Source organism: Belonocnema kinseyi, chromosome 4 (genome assembly GCF_010883055.1).
Source record: "Belonocnema kinseyi isolate 2016_QV_RU_SX_M_011 chromosome 4, B_treatae_v1, whole genome shotgun sequence".
NCBI lineage: Eukaryota > Metazoa > Arthropoda > Insecta > Hymenoptera > Cynipidae > Belonocnema > Belonocnema kinseyi.
Window position 1 is genome coordinate 128,511,879 of NC_046660.1, and position 15,462 is coordinate 128,527,340.

General features: G+C 34.1%; 1 protein-coding gene across 2 annotated transcripts in view; it reads left to right on the top strand.

Moving 5' to 3' along the window:
• LOC117171529 overlaps positions 1-13,921 on the top strand; it is a 99,968-nt gene extending 86,047 nt beyond the window's left edge. For both annotated transcript variants that reach the window (XM_033358913.1, XM_033358914.1), the window contains exon 4: positions 10,898-13,921. In XM_033358913.1, coding sequence (XP_033214804.1) covers positions 10,898-11,039 — 142 coding nt within the window. In that variant the 3' untranslated portion in view covers positions 11,040-13,921. The remainder of the gene's footprint in view (positions 1-10,897) is intronic.
• Positions 13,922-15,462: the final 1,541 nt, after the last annotated feature.

Here is a 15,462-nt window from a genome sequence, read left to right on the forward strand (position 1 = left end):
TCAATTAAAATGTAGAACTGTAACTTAAACATGCAAACGAATAAGAGTTTTATTCAAAATTTTTTTCTCTCTGCTTTTCTTAAACTTAAGGGATATATTTATTCTATCTTTTGTGTTTACATTTTATCTTGCTTTTTATCGTAATTAAATTGATTTATCGACCTACTTCAGTCTATTTTCTGCCTGCTATAACGTGTCCTTTTTTCTTTAAAGGAACGATGCAAAGGGTTACACTTACGTTTAAGACCTACATTCGTTTCCCTTTTCAACATCCAGCAAAAATCAGTCATCATGACCTCGTCCCATCTACCCTGATATCGTTGTTCCATCACTTTTATGTCTTGATGAAAACGTTCCCCTTGTTTTTCGCTGAAATCACCAACATTTTCTGGAAACTTATCCAGATGGGATTCTAGAAAGTGAAGTTTTAAATTCATCAAGCAGCCTAACTTTTTGTAGTTTCTTATCATTTTCGCAACAATATTCTCGTAGTCTGTACATTTTTGTAACCGAGGAAATTTGCGTTTACTGCTTTAAAACTTTCTCAAGCGTCCATTTCAATTTTCGTCATGTGGCTCACGAAATTAGTATCTCTTGTCAATATTCGAATCTGTGATCCATCAAACACTCCAACTTTCAATTTAGCGTCTGAAACATTAGGGAATTTGAGGGATATATACTTATAGCATTGTCCATCTTTGTCTAACGCCTTGACAAATTGCTTCATGAGCCCAAGCTTTATGTGGGGGGGGGGGGTGGTATTAAAATTTTTTCTGGATCAACGAGGCTTTGGTTGATGATATTATGAGAACCAGGTTTGAATGAATCTCTTAAAGGCCAATGTTTTTTGCTGTAATAATTGGCTCAATCTCTTCTATTCCACATGCATATAAATCATGGCTCTCTCGTGAAACCCGATTGTTTGCCTAATATCATTGTTATCATTTTGAGATCAGCACATATTTGCCATTTGTGATTCGTGTAATTAACTTTTTTAAGAAGCATTTTAACATTGTTATATTCATCTTTGATGATCGTTGAGTAAGCTATAGGGATAGGAGCGTAAGTATTCGTATTATGCAGTATAACCGCTTTAATGCGAAAATCATCGATTGATTTTCGCAAACTGCTCACTTCATATTTACTGAAAATGTAACAGAATGAATCTGAGCTATTCTTGCAGGCATGCGATTGAGAAATGCTCGCGGTATTTTTCCTTGTAGCATGAGACTCTACACCAACCAAGTGATCCATTGATCAAGAGTTACGGTTGCATGATGACGACGTCGGAGAGCCCGCTTTCCCACCTTGACCAGACGCCGAGACTGGGGTTTTTCCCTGCATCGTAATACACTTTTTACCTGTATCTGCCGTGACGGCATGAACGCCGTTTACCCAGGGACTCAGCCAATATGGATCCGTTGCCCAGCGTCACCACGTGGAGGTTCCCTGGTTACAGACACTGGCGAATAATGCTGGCAACAAGCGGTTACGAAACTCCATACATTTACTACTATTAATGTCAAATTATGAAAGTACGCAAGAACAGGGTTGCCAGCGTAATCGATTAGGTTAGGTCAGGTTTTGTTAGGTTAGGATAGGTTAAACCTCTATGTAGGTTAAGCCGAAGCTGAATAAAACGGGACTGCAAACATAACGGGACAACACAATCAGTTTAATTGTGTTGCGTGAGGTTAGGTTAGGTTAAGTTAGGCTTGGTTAGATTTATTTCTAGGTTAGGCTCGAGTTGACCCGTTCGTTTAAAAAAGTAAAATTTATTAAATAATAATATTTTTAATTTTTACTCCTTATTACGACCAACTAGAGTTGGAGAAACTCTGAGACATTCGGACGCGCGCTGCACTGACAGCGCCCGGCGCCTGGTGATAAATAAATATATCTTGTTTAAATTAATCGTGAACACTGAAATTTTTTTCCGGAATCTTGAACTTAAATGTATAACGCACATAATCACAGAAAAAAATACCATATTTGACCGAGGAGTCATTGGAATTTGCATTTGTTTACTTAAAAGTTAAATAACAATAGGTTAATAAATAAATAATTTTAACTTTTTAATATTTTATTAAAACATATATATTTAAAAATAAATCCTGTAAATTTCATGAAAATTCCTAAAAGCTACTTGATAAGAAAATTGACGTGAACTTTCACAGAAAGATAGAAGAACAGTCCTTGTCAAAAGAGAATTTTTTCATTTTCTCAAATAATCAGGGCTTAATTCAGGCACAGAGAGTTTTATTTTCGCGTGCCAGGACGTTGTAATTTCTACCTTAGTATACCTGGCCTAAGAGTGCTTTATTATTATCTGTGTCGCTCTTACGGTGTTAGGCGTGAAACTACCCTGCCGAACGCTCTGACGGAGATAGAGTTAATTGTCCACAACGAGAAGTGCCGAATTTCCTGGAACGCCAATTTTCGAAAAGGCGTCCCCATTGCACACGAGTGCCCTAACATCGTTCTCCAAGCCTTCGAGAAAAGAACTATATTCGCGATGGAATTGTCGGATCCGGTCGACTACAACATCACTGCTAAGTAGAAGGATAAGACAGAGAGGTAGCACGGTCTTAACAGGAAGTTGCAATGACTGTGTCAAAAATATTCGGTTAGGGTAATTGTCCTTATGATCAGTGCTCTCAGAGGTGCGAAGCCATCAATGGCTTGTAACATTAAAGTCATACCACCCAGAAAACAAAAAACTATTTACAAGCATTCGAATGGGATTTGAGGTCTTCTGAATTGCTTATCTGTCACTGGAATTCCAAATAGTCGCCCATAGGTTAGAGTAAGTTTTGAATGAGAAATCAACATTTATAATCGGCCACGTAATTTTTTTCTCGGACCCATTCAGTAGCGATTATGAATCAGCATTAACCGATAGAGGAACGATAATTCCGATAGAAAATTATTAATTTAAATAAAACAAGTTTAATTATAATAGATAAAATTATTAATTAAATATAGTTCAATGGGAAACTTCTAAGAATATCCTTGCACACATTAGGTCAATTTTTATTAACAGACTATTTATTTTTAGGGCATTTTCATTGATTTAGCTGATCTTTTTTTTACATATTTGCATCACATCACATGATAATGTTAACAATTTATTCATTTATTTCACATTTATCATATATGAATCTTAGATTTACAAAAACTAACACTCAGGTTTTACTTTATGCAAATTACCTTTACCAAAGATGCGGGTGCTGAAATCCTAAACATTTGGATGTTTTTGATGCAACTGGATCAATTATAATATATTACAATGTTATTTAATTTCAACTTCTTTAATTTTTGATTATTCAACATTGTGCTATTTAAATTTATTACCTCATTCTTCTCATGCAAAACAACTAATTTTTTAAAATTTTAATCTACATAGTCCACTCAGTGGAACACACCCTGAGGTAACCCACAATTGGCAGATTGACGCTTATTGAAAATTGCTGTATTCGTATAGAATTTTTACCATGGGGTGTGATCTTTTAGGAACTTTATTTCATATTAAATCTCAACCTATTCATATGCACATTAATGAATCGTAGAATGCTCGTAGGAATTATTGCAGGTTTTTTTCATTCAACTCTATTCATTTAGCCTTTTGACGAATGTGAAATGGCAGATTTAAAGCACCGCGCACAGGTGACCAATTAAAAATGTGTTGTGATTTCATCGTGCCCCGTGGTCATCTATTTCACGGTCGTAAGAGGTAACCATAAGTGTAATTTACCGTGGTTCTACTTGGAGCCGCTTTAATTTTTTGGTGAAGTTACTCCCAGCAAAACCATGCGGTGGTTGTTATATAATATTAAAAATTTGTCATAAGCACAACCGCAGGATTTCGCTGGGACCAGATGCTAATCTGAAAAATTGAACCCGCTCCCAGCGAAATCGCGGTAAAATTTCAGCCACAACCACGTCTCACGACCGTGAGATAGGTGTTTACAGTCTGTAACGGAATAAATACGACGATCCGGCAAAAGTTGCGTGCACCCTGAGAACACGGAATGATCCAAGGACTACCGCCTTCTGCATTCTTCCCGCAAGTGTTTTAGCATATTGTTCACACGCAGGGATGCTTTCCAGGCTATTAACGAGTGAAAGCTTGGCACCTCCAAGAGCGCCGATAATAAGGACGATTAGTTTAACAGAATATTTTGGGCACAATCGTTGCAACTCCCTTATAAGGTCTCTATACCCCTCTTTCTTTTTATTCTCCTTGCTATGATGTTTTTGTCTGCTGGTGCCGAAAATTTGATAACGAACATGGTTCGCTTCTCGACGTCAAGAAGAATCATGTCTGGCCTCGAATGTGCAACAGAAATAATTGTCGAAAGTATAAAGTTCCAGTATATGCGGCACTTCCCATTCTCGACAATTAACTGGATTTCCCTAGGAGCATTCAGAGGAGGCGACGGTATGTTGAGGTGGAAATGACACCGTCTTGGCATGCCAAAATGAAACCCTCCGTACCAGACTTTAATCCGGGCGATTTAAGGAAAGCAAACGTTAGCTCAAACGACGTTGACTGATCCTCCACATTTTTGTGGAAGATACCGTGCATTGTCTTATCGAGGATCTGTTCAAGAAAGTTTTTCTCTTGTGCTTTCTTAATTCGGGCTTTCAGGAGTGAGTACTCGATATAGATAAGATTTGATGCATTTTGCTCACCCCTCATACTGAAGTTAAGTCCGATTGTTGCAACAGCCTTTTTCGCTGCTTTGTACAGAAACGCTCCTTTGCACACTTCTTCGTGATTCCTGACCATTTTAAGAAGAGGGTCTCTTCCATTTGCGACTCTATGTGCTGTATTCAGAATAATCCTGTTGTGAAGACATTTAAGACTCAATATTCCGCTACCACCTAGATGGCGTGAGATGTACAGTCTCTAAACAGAAGACTTAAGGCTATGTGACGAGAGGGTCACATGACCAAACCTAGTCTTCGATTTTTCTTTCCCAACTTCCGTCTAAACGAATTGAGGTATCGCTCTGAAAGTTTGGAAAATGAAAGAGAAGGTAATAAAGTCCATGTTTCTGCTTTGTTCCGGTGAAAATTTTAAGAATAAATTTTTTTTGAAGAAAATACCAGTAAAAGTTTTCTTTCCCAACTTACGTCCACACGGAATGAGATATTGTATTAAAAATTTGGCACGATAAATAGAAGGCATGCAAGAATTTGTCTCTGGTTCTAAATAATTAGAATAGTGAAAAAAGTTTTCTTTTACTTTCTATTTTGGAGAAATACCGACCGTGCTGTCGTCAAACCCTGCAAGCAATTTGCAATGTTGTCAATGGGCTAGTTATGAGGTTTTTATTTATCAAAGTGGAACAAAACAAAAATCGCTCCGAACATTATGCACCAATAATGCAAAAACTAATGTTTGCACTAGAAATGCAAATAAACATATTTGGTCTGACATACGTATCAGTCTGATATCAGCTGTGTCAAAGCAGCACCAGCGCAGCCAGTAGACAAGTTCGAACTTCTAGGGGTCTGTGGGTAAAACAGATTGCATGATTACCGTGAGAGAAAGTTAAAAGTCAAACTTCTGCTGTAAAACCTAAATGTGTCCGTCGATAATCATTATTTGAATAAATAAACGTTTCTCTTCTTCCAACTCTTTGCAAGGCCACAAACGATCCTTTAATATTTATTAGCATTTCCCGAAAAAAAATTCCGCGTTATTTAAACTTTTATTTTTCAATATGGGTGGAAAAATATTGATCTTAGGGCTGGCTTGATCAGCTATTACACTCATCTCATGGCCTTAAGATGCATGCTTTTGTTCATGTGCATAACCTTTCTGGTCTCGATATCAAGGGATCTGAGCTCGTTCTTCGTCCATAGAACTATTCCAAATAAATAAAGTGCTACTGGGACGGCAAGCATGTCTGTTGCTGATACTATGTTCCTCGCCGACAGTTCTGAAGACCAAATTTGCCGGATGAGACGTTTGTATATGCTTCGGATAGTATCCTTTATAGATGTCACATCTTGAATGCGGCTCTGTGACACGCCCAGGTATGTATAAGTCTCTCCAGCGCAAAGGTGTCGTATAGCGCTTCTATCGACGAGCTGAGTGTCTTCTGGGATACCATTAGGTTTTCCTCGCTTCAAATAAACCTTGGCGTATTTGTCTACCCAAATTCCATTCCAATTTCCTTAGTATATCGTTCGACTATCCCTAGAGCTAGATGTAGTTGCTCTTTGTTTTCAGCATAGATCTTAAGATCGTCCATGTAAAATACATGAGTGACCTCGTACTTTCGATCTGCAGGTTTGCCGCACAAGTACCCGTCGGAATGGCGAAGTGCTAGAGATAGTGCCAATAATGTAAGGCAAAAGAGGAGTGGGCTCACGGTGTCGCCCTGAAAGACACCTCTCTGAAAGGTGACCTTGTTAGTTTCACACGATTTTTTCCAGATAAGATGGTGAATCTAGTTTTCCAAAGCGGCATCAATCTCTCTATGCATCTAACGATTTGTATCAATTGGATTTGAGTGAATTGGATGGCTGATAAATAATAATAAACCTAAAAAATGTGGGCAAATGACAAACGGTTTTTGAGAAACACACCGTTTTAAAAATCGTTGCAGGTCTCATGAACATGATTCACGGTTGGGGCTACACCAACTTCAATTGAAACTTGCTTTGATAGGGGATTTTTTGGTGGATTTTGCTTCACTGTCATGCTAGGAAAGATTTAAGATTCAATTTAAAAGAATCGCATAAGCCTTTTTTAAGAAAGACCATTCTTTTTCAAAAATTATAAGATGAAGAATTTGCATAAAAACTGAAAGCAAAAATTGCTTGAAAATTGTTCTAATTATTTTCTATTTAATTTAATAGCTTTATATATTCTGAAGGTATGATAAAGAGCATAATTTAAAAATTTCAGTAAAAAATCGAGTTTGTCGATATACCCACTTATTTTTCATTTTATTTCAATGTACAGCCTAAGATTACCATTGTTCGGGAAATTTGTGATTTCGATTAATCTAGATAAGTAAACTGAACAGAGCTACTAAAAGTCATACAAGATTTTTGAGAGAAAAAAATGAATAAGTAATCGTTTAAATAGATAAAAAGCTAAAAAAATTCATCAAATCAAAAGAGTTCTGCAAAAAAAAAGAATGAACATACGAGTAGCCGAATTTAGTATCAAAAACAAGTGTTATAAAATGTTATATTTGCATCATTTCACAAAATTTTACATTATAATTTAATAAATAAATGTTTTAATTAAAAAATTAATAAAAAAATTAATGAAAAAAATAGTTTTTTGCAGAAAACTGAGAGCCACTGGCAAATACTATTTTTTAAATTAGTAGGAAACTAATGGACTCTCATTAGTAAATTTATGAGATTAAGAAAATCTCAACGACTAGATTACAACGATATACGATTTGTACTTCTGGTTTCGGCAAATTCTCATTTCAACTCGCATCTGCTGTGACTTTTTGATTCTTGTTGACCGACGATCTAAACAAGCGTCTCCCGCTAGCAGTGCACCTTTCCTGTCTGATTCCGCGCGTGCACAGTGAATGTATTTTATTAGTGTTCACTTGCTGCTTCCAGCATACATGTTACAGTTTTCAAATAAATATGTTGATTAAAACAGCAAAACAGCACAAACTCGTTTGAACACACTTTGTATAATGTAAACCAAACATGATAAGTTTGTTATAATACAGTTTAATTCGAGTAAACCAAATAAAATAATTTGTTTTAATACACTTTAATTAAAGTAAACTAAACCAGAAAAATATGTTCGAATACATTTTAATGAATGTTTGAAAAACTTACATTTATAATTCTTTTTAAGGCGAAAAATTAAATTTCTTAGTATATTCTGGTGGAAAATTAATTTTCTTGGATGAATTCAACTCTTTCTGATCACAAAAGATCTAATTTCAAAAATTAGACATATTTGCAGAGAAAAAGCGAGAAATAATAGGTAATAGGTCAGTTTTTAGTTAAAGTTTTAACGACACCTGTCAAATATATGTCACATAATTTATGAAATACGTTAATTAAACATTTAAATATTAAAAAGTACGATTAGCAAACAGCTTGTATAAAGAAAAGTAAATTAATGAAAGGTTTGAAAATTCAAATATCAGTCTGTCAAATCCTGGAAGGCAAATTAAACATTTGTTGCACTCTTATTCATTTATTTTGCAGATATACCTTTCCTCAAGATTGACAACTTAAAAAAACAGAAATAAGACTTTACTTTTATCATATATTTTTATTTATTCATATATAACTAACTGAAAATTGGCCTATTAGGTTTAAAATGAAAATTGATTGGAATTTCATAATTTTGGGTAGAAAATTCATTTGTTTGGTAGAAGATGCAACAACTTAGTAGAAATTTAATTGTTTTTGTACTAAAATATCAACCATTACATTGTTTCGTGAATTAAATCTATTTTGGTTACAATGCTTTTCTTATTCTACTGAAATAAATACTTGAATCTATTTCCAGTTATTTCTTTCAAACTCTTTTATTTTGTGCAACTGGACAAATTGTACAATATCAAATATAGACAAATTTTGCACAATATCGCACATACAAAAATGATGTTGAGTTTTGTAATACAACTTCAGCTGATGTGCTATAACTATAAATTATAAATAGTATAAATTAAAAATATAAATTAAAAAGTTATTAAATAAATTTAAAAAATTAAAAATTAAAATAAATTAAGTAAATAAGTAAATTAAAAAAAATAATTGAAAAATAATTATAAATAACTAATAATAAATATAAACAAATTTATAAGATTTCATTGAAATAAGATTTTATGGATCTTGCCACAAATTAATTGCAATATCGTTAGCCTCTTGAGCGTCAGGCGTCTTCAAGAAGTCTGGATTATTCCTGCTCCTTTGCCTCTGAAGAATCATCGATGAAAAACATACTCCCCCCTAAATTAAAAAATAAATGAATTATTAACATGTATTTAATTCTTTTACCCGTACACGTGCAGAAGTATTGATGAATCAGTTATACAATTCAATCTACAACCACACTTGACTAGTCTTCGTTCAATGACGCGGATTCCCTGGCTAGATGAGGACGATACACTCTACCTTATTTCGTTTAACGTTTTATTGGCCTATTGTCTTTTTGTTTTGTACATATTTCGCCTCTGTGGTTTTGTGGTTCGATTCCTAAAGGAGCGAGGAAGAAAATATTTTTTCAGCAAAAATTTATACTTTCAATTTTTAAATTGATAGCTCCTTCCAGTCTGACAAGACGTTACGAACTTTCTAAGAGCTAGCTTAGTTCGATAGTGTTGATTTCTATTTTCACTGTAATTGAAAACATATCTACATTCATCAGTGGTTACCATCTCTCTGATGATAATACAGATTCCTTGGAAATCAAGAAGAAAACAATGAGTCCATATAAACTTGACTTTGGATGATGTCTGGTCTGTCGAATGAATAAACTTGATCTTTCAGAGTATTTTCTTCATAGGTAAGGCTGTTATGGGACAAGTTTCATTACAAAAATATGTAAACATTAATACGAAAAGGTTTAGCCCTTATATAGTTGATTTTCGCCTATGGTCAGGCGGTTAAAGTATTTCTCTGGCCAAAAACTACTTTTCCTATAAGAAAGTTATTCAAATTTGTAGACATTTTTTAGGTGCACAATTTAAGTCGATTTATCATTTTTTGTATCATTCATTCATTTTTGTGCGATCAATATTTAAATTTAAGTTTTTTCTAAAGACAAATCAAAGAGTTATTAATATAATCTTTAAAACTGTAAATTGTTTGTATTTTTGTGTACTATAAACAGCTGTCGATAGCATTTTTAAATATTGACAAGAAGTTGTCTCAAAATCTTTGAAAAAGCTCTGAGTTTTTGAATTTTGATCGAAAATGGATGGGTAACGAACTAGAACTTTCTTTTTGGTCTGTCAAACTGTGTGTCAAAACACAATATAATCCAATAAGTCTTTTGAAAGTTATCTGGTATACAGACGTCAATGACGAAAGACACAATGAGAGACAGAGCGGAACAGACGTAAAAACTTTTTTGTCTGACTCACGGGGCCTCGAAACGTCGACATTTGGTGAAATCTACGAAAGTCATTTTTCGCATAAAACTAATACCTTCTCGTTATGGATAAGAATCTAATAATTTTTTTTCTGCGATCAAAAATTAAATTTTCGATTTTTTAAAACAAAATTTGAAAAGTTGTATAGACAATTTAGTAGCGCCTTGAAAAAGTAACGTTTTTATTTTCTAGAGTGTTTCCCATATCACACTTTTTTTTAACTTCAAATGTTCATTTTTGTTTTGTTTTATGGGTTTTCAAACCGCTATAACTTTGTTAATTTCTATTCTATCAACAAAAAATTTTGTATGAATGGTTTGTAATTTTGTGTACTATGAATAGCTGTTAATGAAATTTTCAAATCTTCAGAAAAGTGGTCTGAAACATTTTGAAAAAGCTCTAACTTTATGAATTTTCATCAAAAATGAATTTTTAACAAACTCGATATTTCTTTTTGGTCTCTTAAATTGCGTCCAAAGGCACAATACAATCCGACTTGTCTTTCGAAAGTTATACAGTATACGGATGAAGACAACAACATCCAGGACGCCAGACACAGACACCGACGCAAAAACTTTTTTTCTCACTCAGGGGGCGGGGGGCTCAAAACGCCGACATTTGATGAAATCTGCGAAATTTATTTTTCGCCTAAAACTGATACCTTCTTATTATGGATGAAAATGTAAAAACTGAGAATATGAAAATCTATTTGTTCTATGGCCAGAATGCATATTCCTAATATATAAATTTTACGAGAATTATACATTCATTATTTTTCATTTGAATTTCAGCCAATACAAGTCGTCACCAGATCGAATGAAGGAGAACTACTTGTTAAGCGTCTTCTTGGGTGACATAGTTGGTAGCCCAAGACTCTGTCATCAATTGAAAAAGCGAGGAAGAGCATGTGTTAATAGCACTTTATCGGATTAGTTCTAGATTACTACTTTTAATACTGTGAAAGAAATGTCCGATAAAGTTATCGACGCTGAGTCTTATATCAAACATTTGTAAGAATGAACAAAGAATACCTCAGAGCATATACTAAATATATTTCGTACCGCAACTTTGAAAACATTTTGACCTGTAAAATGAATATTTAGAAAATTTTATGAACGAAAATCATTCGTCGAACTTTTAAAGACTGTTAGAATTTTAGTGATAAAATGTATTTGTAAACATATTTTTTCTATAAATTGACGCTTGCAATTGATATGAGTCTGTTTGCTGGTAGCGCCGTATATGAATCTATTCTCTATGCTTATACAGCAGAACATAAGAAGATGTAATATAGTTAGAGGTAATTTTGACTGCATGTAAACATTTATTTTTCGGCGAAAGCTTTAACAAATACATCATTAAAACTCTTGTAGGCTACTTCAAGATTGATGAAAAGGACTTTATAATACACTGTAAAAATCTTTTTGTCTGAGAATTTCCTAGGGAAACATTAAATGTTAATTTAAAAGTCAATTTCAAGTTTGTGTATACAATACTATATATGTTAATTGATGGCTAGATAGGCGTAAGAAGAATTCAATGTCAAATCATCTAAAGAATCAAATGTATTGTTAGTAATTTCGATGAAAGTTCTATTATACATTCTCTTAGGTGATGCCAGAAACCGCCTGAAATAATTGTCAAAGAATGAAAAAACATAGAAGACATACAAAATCGAAAATTTTTGTCCTTTTCTTGAATTTTCATAACTTTGATCCTATTATTATATATACGACTTTTAGAGGAGATTGTAAGCTATCCATATAAAATTAAAGAAAATAAAAAATGGATTTTTTGTAAAAAATTTAGTTTAAACATTTGTTTTTGAAAAAATTCTTTGAAATGTTTTTCCCAAAAAATGATAATTCTTTAAAACAGCTTCTTATTGGGAATCAGGTTTTAGAATTCAAGTGTTCGGACGGATATAACCGAATTCATTGAAATTGAGGCAAACTGATCTGATATTAAAGCCAAAAGATAGTTGTACACTTCAATTCATTAGTAATTATTTCTTTGTTTTCATTTAAATATTATGAGTATGTACTTTGCAAGCTAGGGCGGTCCAAAAAATGCGTTTTCATATAAAGGGCATGCAATCTCCTCCGTTATTTTGTGACGATCATCGGTATTAACAGGGAAATTTCTTTCCGGAATAATAAGGTTCACTTTCTTGGGTGCAAACTAAGCTTGGAAGAGATTACCATAATTTGTTGGGGTTCTCCAACCAATAATTTTCGCTCCATAAAAAAAATCTTGAACTTACCATTTTGTGAAAAATTGACATATACTTGTATAAACTTTGTTTTTCCCTTTTTGGCCTCAAATTACTTTTATTCGACAAGTAAAATGTTTATGGGCATTTATTTTATTAATAAGCAATTGCTTAAACATTTCTATTTTTCTCAACTTTTTTTTCCTATGCTACCAACTCATTAAAATGAACGTTTTTTTACATTCAATCAGCCAATTACTCATTGTCAGATTTGAATAATTGCAAATTACGGTATAAACCACATAAGAAGATAAATTTGAAATATTTATTTAAGACAAAAATTCTAAAATAAAATTTTTTTTTAAACAAATACGAATTTGTTCCAAAATATGGTAGTAATATCTTAATGTCTTAGAAATGTAATGGCAAGCGATACATTTTGTAAAAAAATGTCGATTTCAGTTGTTTGGGGTATTTTTGGAGCTCCATAAAATGAATCCCGGTTGTCGAAATCCACAGAAATTTAGCGAAAATTACCCTACAGACTCACAAACGAGTGCAGATAATCTCCGTAAGCTAAGTTTAACCCAGAACTTTAATCTCATTTTTCGGTAAACAAGCGTGTTTTCATGTGAATGTTGTCTAATTTATCGGGCCTTTGTGGTACGTACTGATATTAACCGTTGGGCTAGAACTTATAAAATTTTCCGAGGACCTCATAAAATGGGAGAGGCAGGTAGCATTACCTCTAATCGAACAAAATTGTTTAACACTCATGATTTTGGAACTCATTTATAATGCAGGTGTTACATTTACCTATACATAATAATACTTAATGCATGCCTATTTTCTATCCACATGGATTCAATAATGAACGATTTAAATAGCTAGGCTGTCGCTTCAGTTTTATTCTATTCTATATTTAACGTCATTCTTTTATACGAAGGAAAGAACATAAAAAGCATTAGATATTGCTTTCGCCGATTAAAATAATTGCTTCATTAGGAATCAGATGATGTGCTTTACGGAGCGGCAGCTTCGTCATTCATGTATCGAATGCGACGTGACTTGATTGACAGAGATTAATTGTAATTACTCTAGCGGGAATAAAAAAAACGATCCGCACTTGAATCTATATGCCACTAGAGCTTGTGTTGAAATATTAAATTGTTTCGCAAAGGCCGTAAATAAGATGTAGCATAGTTATAAGAAATCATTTTTTCATATAGTAATAAAATTACAATTACAATGCGATTTCTTTGCGGGGAAATACCATATTTCCGCACGCTGAAATCGCTAATCCCGTAGTGAATGAATATATATATATATATATATATAGAGAGAGAGAGAGAGAGATATGCAATATACAATTTGTGTGCCATACCAACAAGTTTTAAATTACTTTTGCAACTATGAATACAAGTTATTGTTGGCATCTCGTACTTGTATTGTGAAATGTGCTATTTAAGAATGTATACTGTATAGTTTTTTAAATGTAATTGCTACATATATTTTGATCACTTTTGCTTTTATCACTTACCCAATGTCCTAATAGCAATTTATTTGTTAAAATTTACTGAGTACTTATATTACGTAACGTTATTTTGGAGGCTTTTACCTCCCCACATCCTGACTGTAATTACGTCACATTTTTTTTGCATTAGTTTAAAAAACTTAATAGACGTTCTGTGAATAAAAATAATTTTTTTTTAAGTCAAGTGCGGATGTGCACTTCATTGATATTTTTTTATTCACACAAAAATTGTTATTTATTTACAGGGAAGAAAGTATTAGCAGTTTTTTAGAATAATTAGATAGATAAAGGTTTATTTTTTGACCTGCTGGCCTTAAAAAATTGACTTGCTTACACTTCTATCTTTTACACAATTTTCTTACAACTATATCTTAAGAATTAACATCCATCCACACCTTATATCTAATCCGCTTGCTTTTATAGCCTAGCCTTCCTCACTGCGCCTCACCTCGCACACATGTCGCTATTTTCTCGCTATGCCTCGCATTGTCAGCATCTGCCTCCGCGGCTAGCAACTAATAATAATCTACTATTAACAATATTTACAGTTTTATAACACCTACTTTCTCTCCTATTTACAATCTTTTCATCTACATTCCTCTTTCTTCTTCCTTCTCTTTTCTCCACCTTACCCAACACCCCCGTCACCCATGCTACTGCCCTTTTGTCCCTACTTTCATGCAACAATACCTCCATGCTTATCCCATTTCTTTCCAACTCTTCACACTCCTCTAGCCAGTGCACAAATTTTGCATCCCCCTACCCGCACAATTCACAAAATCTCTTCTCTCTAGAAAGACTTGACCTATTAAAATCCTCGATGCAACCGCATATTATTCTCGCTATAAGTTCCTGAATTTCTTGCTTTCCTTTCTCACACAAATATTCGTTCTTTTCCTTGGCATAATCCATACATAGTTCCCGTTAAACCTTGACTCCCTCATTCTCTCCTCTCCTGTTGCCTTCTCTTTCTACATGATATTATTTTGAACTCACTCATATGCTTTCCTTCCTTGCTCGTGCATCCTTCTCACTGCATCCATCTCCAATCCATTCCTTCTGAAATACCTTTCTCTTTCCACCTCCATCTTGTCACCCATACGTCTGTTCTCCTTCTCCTTTTCATATGACCATCCAGTCTCCCATTCCTCTGAAACAGGAAGCCCAGGTACACAAACTTTTTCACATCCTGTACTGCTTGTCCCTTACACTTCTACTTCTCTCCCTTATCTCTCTCACCTCCTATCCTGAACACCATAACCTTCTAATTGTCCGCATTTGAATCTTACTAATTATTGTCCAAGCATCTTCTCAACCTTTTCATCATCTCCTTTAAAGCCTTTTCGCTCTTTGCTAGCAGCACTATGTCATCGGCATATGCGTGTGACTATATCCTGACTCCTCCTGATCTAACTCGTCCTAACCTAACTACTCCTAACATAACTCCTCTTATGACTCCCATCGCTAGCTTACTTCCCATATCCGCAATTAAGATTGCAAAAAGCGTTGGTCTAAGCGGGCATCCTTGCCTCAACTCCCCATCCATCCAGAACCCTTTAGATATTCCCTCCCCTCCTCTCACCCTATCTTTCGTCCCCTTATGTACCTCC